At 43.4% G+C, this 11,670-nt stretch overlaps 1 protein-coding gene across 2 annotated transcripts; it reads right to left on the bottom strand.

Annotated features, from left to right (window-relative positions):
* Positions 1-1,343: 1,343 nt before the first annotated feature.
* Positions 1,344-11,670, bottom strand: aars1 (alanyl-tRNA synthetase 1). Of its 2 annotated transcripts, none has more exons than XM_019888363.1 (20): positions 11,553-11,670; positions 10,150-10,307; positions 9,872-10,060; positions 9,451-9,596; positions 8,586-8,777; positions 8,357-8,501; positions 7,491-7,636; positions 7,281-7,389; positions 6,729-6,879; positions 6,501-6,625; positions 5,800-5,944; positions 5,538-5,716; positions 5,203-5,316; positions 4,910-5,116; positions 4,637-4,821; positions 4,366-4,474; positions 3,286-3,399; positions 2,878-3,084; positions 2,531-2,644; positions 1,344-2,379 (listed from the first exon to the last, which is right to left on the bottom strand). In XM_019888363.1, exons 2-20 carry the CDS (start codon positions 10,291-10,293, stop codon positions 2,200-2,202), a joined length of 2,901 nt encoding a protein of 966 aa, XP_019743922.1. In that variant the 5' UTR covers positions 10,294-10,307; positions 11,553-11,670; the 3' UTR covers positions 1,344-2,199. The 2 variants fall into 2 exon arrangements, with proteins under 2 accessions (XP_019743922.1, XP_019743923.1); XM_019888364.1 differs by having other exon boundaries at positions 10,150-10,329; positions 11,553-11,655.

Genomic DNA, 11,670 nt, shown 5'->3' with positions numbered 1-11,670 from the left:
CACCTAAAATAGTTGTAACTCGGTTTTACTCACACAGAGAAGGACGACTTGTAATGGTGGCATTGTGGTACTTCAATTTAAGGAAGTCAACCTCCTCAATTCACCTACATGAGGGTAGTGCTAAGCGTTACTGAGCCAATTAGCTAAACAGCGCTAACAGGCGATACGCACAAATTGACGGTAAGTAGTTTACATACCAGCGAACTTGTGGTCACGAATGCACCATAGCGATAATAATTTATAAAATACGAAAACGTTTCATTCCCGGTTTTTAATTCTTTGACTTCGTAAATGCAGTCACTGCTGTTACTGAATATTTTTGTTCACTTGAATTGTCACCGTTAGCCTACTTCGGGAAAAATAACAATATAGCCATTCAAAATAAATCAGGATGTTGAAGCTTTTATATACTTGTTGTGATATTAAAATTTACACTAATAATTCCAAAACTATTTGTACAAGTGGAGGAAATAAGAACAGGGCACAACAGTTTGACCCTGAAAGATTTGAGTTTTAAAATTTAAAAGAAGATGAAAATGATAAATAACCAACTGTGCTTTATTGGACTGACGTTCATGTGTGGAAGAGTAGTTTACAGACAGTGAAAGTCAGAGCATTGGGGGCCAATCAAAATCACCTATGCAGGATGCAAATGAACACCTCATGTTACCTACGTGTGACTGGACTTCATACACTAGTTCACTACTTGTTAAAGTATTGCTTATTGTGAATTCAGTTTTGAGTTATCCGCCATCATACAGCGCTTAGTCTGCGCTCGTTAGGTCAAAACAGCAAAAAAAAAAAAGGTAAAACAGCTCATCTTCCAAAAAACTAGTCACTTCTATCTCAGAGTACCACTTACATCCCATAGGTCAGATTTTCACTTCCCTTCAACAATTTAACCAAAATGCAGATGCTGAGGATTGCGTGCAGAGTCTCATACACTGTATCACTGAGCTAAATACAGTACTGACATAAAGACACTATACGTACAGTATATAAGGGATGAAAATGAACTGTGTTGGTAAATTCACTTAGGATCAAAGTGTGCTTTTCTAGCATTGTTTACTAAAACTAATCTCCCGTGGCTGAACAAAGCTTTGCACATTTGTTTTAAAAGTATGTGTAATTCTTTTTAGTGGATTTGATGTAATTGTAAATTTTCTTCATCTGTAGGAGAGAAATTGTTCCCCAATAAAATTATGCTCAGTAATCCACATCTCATTTCAAGTGTGATCAATCAAAACTGAAATTGGCCATTATGTGAAAGTTCAGTGCAGACCCACTTGACTTGATCAACATAAAATTGATTTGTGAAAAAACAAAGAAAAGTTACACGCCTAGCAAGAGGGAACAATTTATTCCAATCTCATAATGTCTCTTCCATGGAACAGCTTTGATGATACAACAAATTAAACATTGTGTATTGAGGTGAAAAAAGAAATGAAGTAGAACATACTGAATGGAGAACATAATCATTTACACAGGACAGACAAATATATTAATTTACTAGCTCAGACCGTTAGAATCTGTAACATGATGGCTTCTTAATTTTACAAGCAATGATGCAGCAACAGTTTATCCAAACAGCTCTGGTTCACATGTGATGGACGGTAGACCCATGCACCCCCGAGTCTAGACAGGGGACACAGTTCAACGGTTGGTCAATTTGGAGTGGGAATTAGCCCTGATCATATCAGGAAGGCAAAGTGCTTTTGGTTGTTTTTCAACATCTGTAAGAGTACATCGAGATGAGCAGGACAGGAGCAGTACAGACTCACTAGAAGTTAATGCTCCAAACAGTGAAGTCAAGTGCAAAACTGTCACTATTCTGCATGACCCAGAGACAAACTCCGGGATCCTAAATTACCATTCATGTCCTCTGTAAGCAAGCAAGCAAATTAAATCACAGGCCTTCTCTACTGCCTGTTATGTCCCGTCAGTGTAAATTGTGAGATGTCATGAATTTATTTCAAATTAGTGTAATTTCCACAGAGATACATTTTGAGTGAGGTTTAGGTGAACAAACCCACTCTCAATAGTGGTCACAGGCCAGCAAAGTAAGAGCGAGAAACCAAAAAAGGTGCTGCTCCGTTCTGGATCAGCCTGACAGGAGCAGATTAGATGATGCTCCCATCTTCCACCCTATTTAGAGCGTGACACTTCACTGGCTCCTCTTCCTGACTCCGAGCCCACATCTTAATTCTCCCCCAGCTTGAGAGTTGCAAACTGCTTGGCCATCTGTAGCGCCTCCTGGAGACACTCTGTGTTGCGACCAGCGGCCTGTGCAGACATGTCCTTGCCGCCTCCTTTGCCGTCCATCAGGGGGCACAACTTCTGGACCCACTCGTTAGCCTTCAGTCCACGGTTGGCTTTCTCCTGCGGGGTCAACACAGGTTCCCATTAGCATCAGCAATGCTGAGTTGGAATTCACAATGCATGACCAAAATACATTAAACATGCGCCTGCGTATGTGTGTGAGACAGATGAAAAGGAAGGAAAGCTGTGAAACGGCATTAATGACACACACCTGAGGGACTTCACACAAGCAGATGACCTTGCCGGCATCGGGGTCCACAGCGAAGAGCATGGCGGCGGTCTGAGGGGAGCTGGCCTTCAGCACCTTCAGGCACTCGTTGAGGGCCTGAGAGAACGGGAGGGGTGAGTGGGGATTAAAAAAAAAAAATCTGCTCATCGACATAGCTGACATCTCAAGGTCACAACTAATGAGCTGATTTCATCCCATGATGAAAACAATGAGATACGAAAGAGAATATACTAAATTTTTAAATAGTTTGGACTTTCTTCCTGGGTGACAATTTCTTTTAGCTTCACAAAATCTCAGTCTCAAGACTTTCATTAAGAAATGAAATTGACCTTGGCTGAAGCCCCGGTTTCCATGGCCATGACCAGCAGTGCTTGATTGGGGCTGCTCTCGATCACCTCCTTGGTCTTCTCCAGGACTCTCTTCTGGATGTCCGCCTTGTAGGAGCGGTCCAGGTCATCCATGGTCTTCTTCAGGGCCTTCAGGGTGTCCCTCATCTCATCCTTCCGCCACTGGGAGATCACTGCGGTGCCGATGGACTGCGCACAAGGCGACACAGTCAATCAAGTTGTAGTTCACAGAGATCTTACCAACTCAAGGAAGTGGCCATCGCACCCCCCTCCCCCCAACAATAGAGCTTTCATATAGTCAAGGTGCCACTTCAATGTACTTCCAGCATCACAATGAAGGAAATTTAGACAATAAGAAGGCAAAACATGTTACATGATGCATGAACATACCTCTGACATATCGGCAATCTCTTTCTGTATGTCTTTGTTGGGAACTGTTTGCTGCTTTACTTTGTCTGCCAGGGCGGTCAGAGCTTGGTTGAGCGTGTCTGCTTTCCTCTGAGCCTGGCGAGCAACATGAGCAAAAGCAACTGTATTTGTAAAATGATAAGACGTGACTGGTTTATTGCTACTAGTGTTGAAATATTTGTCAGTTTAGTCTGTGTAGAGCAAGCACACAATGCACCCCAATTTCAGTGAGTAAGCAGGGACGTAAGCGCCCTTAGTGTGCTGGTAGGGCCATAAACTCAATGAAGGGTCAGTCACTTGATTTGTTTTATCTCACCATATAAATTTTGGCTAGTCTGTCGTGTGTAACCAGCTAAAAGCCATCATATGTTGCCTTACAAAATCGATGTTCAGCAGCAAAAACTGAGGGGATAGATGGGGAAGGGAGAAATCCATCTATAATTAAATGCACATCCACCTGAGCCATCACAGACTGCTGAGAAGACAGAATGTGTCCTTTGCACACACATCCAAAACAGACATCATTAAGTTTCAATGGTCAATAAGGTTGTCCTTTTAATGCACTTACAAAGCCCTGCGTGTGCTATGGCGCGAAAGGTGGGCCTTGGTTCAAGTCCATTTTTGGGGGTATGTTGTGGCCTCATGTATTTTGTGCCATCACTATATTTCATTTCATTTTATTGAGTTTTATCTTCACAGTTGTCGTGATCCTTCTCAGTTTCTGCTCCGAGCGCAGCCACGTCTACTTTTGTGTAATTTTAATTTACTCCTTAGTTTTGTAAAACTGTACTCTGAAATGCAATCTTGCGATTACGATGTGGCTTCTCAATGGCTATTTCCTAAGAATAAATTTGCTTGGTTTGCCTTCTATGAAATTGGTTTTGCATCTTAATGACCATGGGAAACCGCGTCGGCCAGTTGAAAATCCCAGCTCTACAGCAAAAGCAATTTTAATTCAGTCAGGATGTCAGCAGAAAGCAAATCCCATCGATAAGCTGACTATAAACAACCATGACGAGTAATCGCTGAATATTTAGCCCACTCGTGTGTGCAAGTCCCGACCTTCTGGGCCTCGTTTCCTGTCACGGCAACAATCCGACGGATGCCCTTAGCGATGGCCTCCTCTGAGACAATAACAAAGGGCGCAGCATGAGCTGAGTTCTGCAGATGCCTTTAGATAAAAAAATGGAAAAGGACAGTTGTTAGCAAGGTGCAGAAGGAGGACAAAGAGGAAAAGAGTAAGAAGTTAAGTATTCTGAAGTGACTTGTGTTAGTCACATAATTGTTCATGCTTTGTGGCTTACCCACGACACAAGACAATGAAAACACTCACGTTCCACCACAAAACTCAATGGAGGTGAGGGAACCAGCAGCACTGTTGGGGTCGTCCAGCAGGTCCTGAACGGGGATGCCGATGGACACAACCCTCACAGGGTCAGGGTATGTCTCATCGAACACAGCGCGCAGACCCTGAATGGCCTTGGCTTCTGCTAGGGAGGCCTCCATGGCGTACACAGGCTGAAGCAAAGTACAGAGGAGAGTCAGAATAAAATACAAAACTTGTACTTCTATTTTGCCTTTAGAGCCACTGACTAGCATCACTGACCTTGGCATCCCTTATCATAGCACAGGCGATCTCCTCAGTCCGACGGACCTCCCCTGTGCTCAGGGCACCTTTAGCAGTGAAGTCAAAGCGAAGTCTGTCCGACGCCACCAAAGAGCCCCTCTGGTCTGCCTCGCCCAAAACTCCCCTGAGAGCAAAGTTGAGTATGTGTGTAGCAGTGTGGTTGCTCATGATGGGCCTACGGCGGGCCTAGAGATAGAAAAAGAGTAAAAGAGATGGTCAGGAGCATCTGGTATCTTTCCTGTGCATGACTTTTCAATCACTGATGAGCTCACCTCATCCACATGTAAGGTGACACGGTCTCCAACCTTCAATGTTCCATAAATGGTGCCCACATGTAGAACATAACCTCCTCTAACTTGCGTGTTCTTCACTGAGAACTCCATTCGCTACAAAACACAGACCCTGGTCACATTTTTGTCCACTGGAAATTCATTCCAACACAAAGCATGACATTGTATTAACATTTCTGTCAACATTATTAAAAGAGAGCTAAGTGGTAAGGGATCAAAGACAAGGAAAATTATGAGTGACAAAAATTAACATTGATGTCTGACAGCATGTAAACCTAAACTTTCCAATGAACACATAAGCATTATACTACACTTACATCCTCGGAGTTATCATCCTCTCGAAGCAGGTAGCCTTCGTCAAACGTCTGTCCACCCTGCTCAGCGTAGAAGGAGGTCTGATCCAGCAGAACACCACATTTCTGACCCGTGGTCACTTCGTCGCAGAAGTCGCGGTCGCGCCGCAGGGCCAACACCGTGGCAGAGGTCTGTTGGAACTCTGACCACATCAACAGAATGAAGGCAAGGGCTTAAAAGAGCACAAAATTGTGGTTTGCGTTTTGCATTTTACTGGTTTAATACCATAGATGCCATTTTCATTCGAGGTGTATTTGTATTTGGGAGAATCATCTGTGGGGGGGATATTCTTGTTCCTCAGCTCTTCAATGGCATAGATGTCCAACATGATGTGGTCCACGTCTCCTGCACCCTTACCCTGGGACTTCAACTACACACACAGCCACATAAAAAGTTTTATTCCGCCATCCGACCAAAAAAAAAAAAAAAAAAAACTCTCTAAAATTGTTATAATGGAAGGGCAAATGTGCATAAATCTCACATACCGAAACTGGTTCAACTAATCTTATCAATATTGCATGGGTAGCACTTACTCGTCTGAAGTTGCCAAAACACATGAATGTAAGAATGTCGCTCCTCAAGGGCAATCGGTTTGTAATACATGTATATTAGATGCGTGAGAAGCAAGCCCAATGCATATTAATTTTTAACTTCTACTGTCTCGCCGAGTTCAACTTCTTAGTTGAGGTTGGAATGAGGTTGATCACTGAGGATGAATTTGCTTTTAAAGTCACATCGGCATGAATGGGTATACACAGCCAGAGCATCAGTGAAATTGCTCGGAAGACCTCAACTTTGACCTATTTAGTGAATTTCGTCCACTGGGATGCTGCACCCAACTTACAATCATCACTGTGTTGTACCCAAAATTGTGGTGCACAAGCCAAAAGGTACAGTCAGAGGGCTCGCTCCTTCATTTCCCTCACCTGTGCAGCCTTCTTCTCCTCCTCAAAGGAAGCCAAGTCCACCACCATGCCTTTCTCCTCCGCGATGAGGGAGGTCAAGTCCAGAGGGAAGCCATAAGTGTCATACAAGAGCCATGCGGTGTCACCTGGATGCAGATGGAGAAATGTGCTGTTCAACATTCTCCGTGAGCACAAACACACGCAGCTGTATGAAGTCATACAAATGGAGATGCTTTTCGTCTTTCTCACCTGGGAGCGTTTTACTGTCTCCCATACTCATGATCTTCCTATCAAGGATGCGTCGCCCCCTGGTGAGAGTTTTGAGGAACTGCGCCTCCTCTTCATTTATAATGTCCTTCACAATTTCTGGGTCTTTCTTCAATTCGGGAAATGCGTCGCCCTGAATCATAGACAAAAGGTTGCAGAGAACAGTGCACAAGAAGAAGCGGAAAGATAAATGTGGCATGGGGTAAATAGATAAAAGAGAATAATATCCCCAATCTGGCACAAAGAAGAAGAAAGCAGTTTTTGTTGAGCCGTATTATGCACTCACTTCCCACTGCCTGAAAGAGGATTCTGTCTGACTGGGTGGAGCTGAAAAGCATCCCCAATCTATGGATCAAATTCGGACTATCTACATTTGTATCATTTTGTCATTTGAGAGCTTGGAAGAAGAGGCAATTAGGCCATCTTTACAGAATGTTTTGTGTTAGCTACTTGGGAAAAACTTGTCGTCTCACCCGAATGCACACACATCTATCTACTATACAACTGTGTTGAGGCAGGAAACAAAAGCCTCACCAGGGAATTGACCACCACGTCCACAAGAGAAGCAAAAAAGCCTTTCTGAGCGCCCAACTTTTCATGGGAATAGCGCACGGCGCGACGCAAGATTCGCCGCAAAACATACCTGAATGGAAGAGAAAACACAAATGACATCTTTAGCACACCATGCATCCCGTCAATTAAGTTTCAAGACTTCAAGTGTAACGCACACCCATAAATTCGTACCCTCTTCCCGTGTTGTCAGGCCGCCCACCATCCGAAAGGGCGATGGTGATGGTGCGAGCGTGATCAGCCAGCACACGGTAGGCCATGTCAACACCATCAACATCCTCGGCCCCTACTTTACCAGTGTATGGCCGAGCACCAGTGCCCTGAAACAAACACAATATTATGTTTTTCAGCCCATGAACCTGGATGTTGTTTTTTTTTTTTTTTAATCAACTCTGGAGAATATATTAAGTATCTTCACCCAAGAGTTGAATTTGTTGTATGAATGTTATGATGATGAGAATGTAAGAAATAACTGTGAGCATCTGGGCAACGGTTTTGGCTAGAGCTGATCGATTTTTGAAAAATAATCTAATTGCAGTTTTTTCCTTTCACTATTGTGGTTGCTATTTAATATTTGAATATGTTTTCATGATTGTCTTCCCGTATATTTTTTAACAAACACAAGCAATGAATTCATCTTTACTACGATCAACAATGTCAGATTAATCAAGAGATAAATGTTTTGGTTAGATATGTTAGTCTGACTCAAAAATAAAGGCAAATTAAACATTAATTAATATGAAAGACGACTTTATTCAACCACCTCATTAAGAGCTGTGAACTTACTTTGTCTTTTAAGCGTTTTCTATCACACCTTCATACGTAAAACATAAGTCAGCAAGTCGTACGTCAGATTACAACATAATGCAAATCTTGGGCTTTCTCATGTCAAATTTTCGGGTTTCATGAAACAGTATGGAAACATGTGGACCACGCTTCTAAAGCACTGAACATATCTATACTATATATAGATATTTCCATCCTCCCTGAAAAAATGCGCATCATCATAGGAAAGGAACACCATGCTGGACTTTGCGTACCTTCTGAATAGCTTCAAAATATGGGATGAAGAGGTCAGTGTCATAGTTGGACATCTTGTTCTGCAGCACAGACACCAAGCGCTCCAGACCCATTCCTGTGTCGATGCTCTTCTTTGGTAGCGGTTTCAGCACCGTCTCAGACTCCCTGAGAGGAACAACAAGAAACTCCCAGATGTGCCTCTGAGTCAAAGTTGCAACTCAAGTTGCTCTCACTCGGTTTGCACACTACCTGTTGAATTGGATGAACACAAGGTTCCAGACTTCCAGGACGTTGGGGTCATCCATGTTCACCAGGTGGGAGGCATCTCGCCCTCCAATGCGGTCGTAGTGGATCTCACTGCAAGGACCACAGGGGCCAGTATCTCCCATCTCCCAGAAGTTGTCCTTCATGCTGCCTGGCAAGATGCGCGATTCCTCCATGCTGACGGTGAGAGATTACCTCATGAGTGATTTTATTTCTCCAGTCAGTGCTATTCATTTGCTACAACACAAAGAAAATAGATGTGTTGCTGTCTTACGCACTCCCTGTGAATACAAAACAATTCAATCCATCTTTATTCATATAGCACTTTCACAACATATACTTTTACAGAACATTTAATGTGAAATAACAAAAATAATACAACAGAACACATACCATAAAACATGGACAATAATAGAATTATAACAACAGTTCCTGCATACGGCTTGTTTTTTTTAATCAGTTATAGATGAAAGAGGAGAGACTGAAAGTCTCCTTTTCACCCGTGGATCAGAGACGTCATGATCACAGCGTGCATGATGTCACACACGTCTACAACAAGCTAAGTCTGAAAGTGAACGAGAAACGGCGGTGTCCACTGACCAATACAGAGATTGATTCAATTCTCCTGTCCCATTTAGATCCACTTCAACTTGGTTAAAAATACACCACCACGCTTCAACAGTCCACAACGTATAACAACAAACCCCATAAGACAAAACAAATGACAAAAACAACAAGAAAGCAGAACTCTTGCAGACAACTGCCAACCACGGCACCGTAATTTATGTGTTACAGATTTTAATACCATGTTTGAATCGACTCTGCCGGAATGCTAAAATACATCACTCACCCAAGAGACATCCAGATTTCTTTGCACTCCAAGTCGGCCTCCAGGCCTGCGTCATCATTGCCACCGAAATAGGTGACATAGAGGCGGTCAATGGAAATGCCAAACTCCTCGGTCAGGAGCTCCAGGGCCATCTTACAAGCCAGATGCTGCAGCACGCAGTGGTAGGGAAACAAAAAGACCAGGTGAAATGACAAAAAAAATAAAAATAAAATAGACGCATTTAAATTTCGTGTTTCTCCAGAAATGAATTGCCAGCAAGCTGTGAAAGGCAATAAAGATTCATTCAGTGAAAATGCGAACAATGGCGCAAGGTTTTTGCCGCCGAGCTAACTCAAGGACAAGGTCCTGCTGTGTTACGACTGCTATTGTCATTGAATATTTAATGCCAAAGTGGTTGCCTCACATATTGACAGCATCCTACCTTAAAGTAGTCGCCAAAAGACCAGGATCCCAACATCTCGAAGAATGTGTGGTGGTAAACGTCTTTACCCACATCGTCCAGGTCGTTGTGTTTTCCTCCTGCACGGATACACTTTTGGGTGTTGGCTGCGCGACGTAGCCTTGCCATGGGGTGGGATGGATCAATAGTGTTGAGGAAGATGGGCTTGAACTAATAGAAAGAGAGAAATGTTTAAGGCCGTCAATGAAAACATCTTTTGGCAGAGTGAGGTACATGTGGCCGAGACATGGGCAGTTCACCTGGTTCATGCCCGCATTGGCGAACAGCAGCGTGGGGTCATCCAGCGGGATGGTGGATGAAGAGTGCACGTACTGGTGCTCATAGCGATTGAAGAAGTCTATAAACTTCTGGCGGATTTGAGCGGCACTCAAAGAAGAATCCATTCCGAATCTTCTTTCTAGAACAAAGAAGAATTGATCCTGATGACAACATGAAAATAGTTTTCTAGATAGCATTTGATATCATTTTTCCTCACAGCAGTGATTACTTAAACCCCTTTGATTAATCATTAAAAATGTTAAGACAGAACATTAATTGAACTCCTTTTCCATGAAATATTTAAAGATTCCCGCCGGCCGTCAAGTAGGTGTGTGTTCAGGCAAGCCTCTTGCAATGCTTTCTTTCTGCTTATTTCAGGCCTACAAATTAGCCTTGGGCACTTTTTGACAATTGGTTGCTCTGGAATCTAGTAAAGCAGATGAGGCCTAGATGCCGCAGCACTCTGCTCTCTAATTTCATATAATTAACATCAAAGGAAACGTCAAAAATAATAAAATACCCTTCTTCTGGCCTGAACATACCCATAAGGGCGACAAAGAATGTTTTTCAAGGGAAAGCATTATTAAGACTAAAATAAGACTAGCCTCAACAGTTGCAGTAAGAAATAAACGGCATGTCCCCACAACTACTAAATGGAACGTTAAGAACCATAACCACGTAAGATTTGCAGTGATCAGTGTGCTCTTTGTTAAAACTTTTAAGTTAAAAGCCATTACGAGTAATGTCCCTGGGATGTTATTTATTCATACGCTGGGGCGCAAAGGAAAGCAAGCAACTGAAGCCTGGAGATCTCTTGGGCCCGCGGGGGAAAAGGGGCCCGCTCCTGACAACTAAACCACGCCAAGGCTGACAACCACTGCATGAGTAAATTCACAGTTAATGGGAGGGAAACTACTGCGTCGGGGAACAACAGGGCAATCATAAGCAAAGTGCAGCAAAATGCTCATAGTGATGATGCAGTCTGAAGTGTGCACCTTAATGCTTAGTAAGTACCGCCAGTACGTTTTGAAACACAGTAAGGTAAGAGATTAACAGTGTTGCTCTTGTTTCGGATTTAAGTATCTCGGCGGGAATGTGTAGTACGGAAACGTAACACAAATCGGCAGTTGGATGGCTCACAACGCCAAGTGCTCGTGCGAACCGGTGTACCGCACTGGAAGCCGCTCAGCAGCTGGCTGCTCCTACTGCTGGACAGCGGCACCAACTTCACAATCTCACGTCAGCCAGCTAATTGTTAGCTACGCCGGCTAGCTCACTGCAGTCCACCGCCGATATTTCACAAAACTTCAATTCGGCGGACCTCGCGAGTTCAGACTGCATGTTTATGATTTCAAAAGCCGCAAGGGCATACGTTGGTACTCACAGAAGCAGCTAATGTCGCAGAATGCCTTGTTTATCGGATCCCAAACACACCACCGTGTGAGTGCCCACGCTGCTGGTCCAGAATGCAGTGGAACTACTGGAACACGCCCGAACTGAAC

The sequence above is a fragment of the Hippocampus comes genome, unplaced genomic scaffold (assembly GCF_001891065.2).
Source record: "Hippocampus comes isolate QL1 unplaced genomic scaffold, H_comes_QL1_v1.1 scaffold112, whole genome shotgun sequence".
Taxonomy (NCBI): domain Eukaryota; kingdom Metazoa; phylum Chordata; class Actinopteri; order Syngnathiformes; family Syngnathidae; genus Hippocampus; species Hippocampus comes.
The sequence above is the reverse complement of the archived record's forward strand: the minus strand, read 5'-3'. Positions and strand labels throughout refer to the sequence as shown.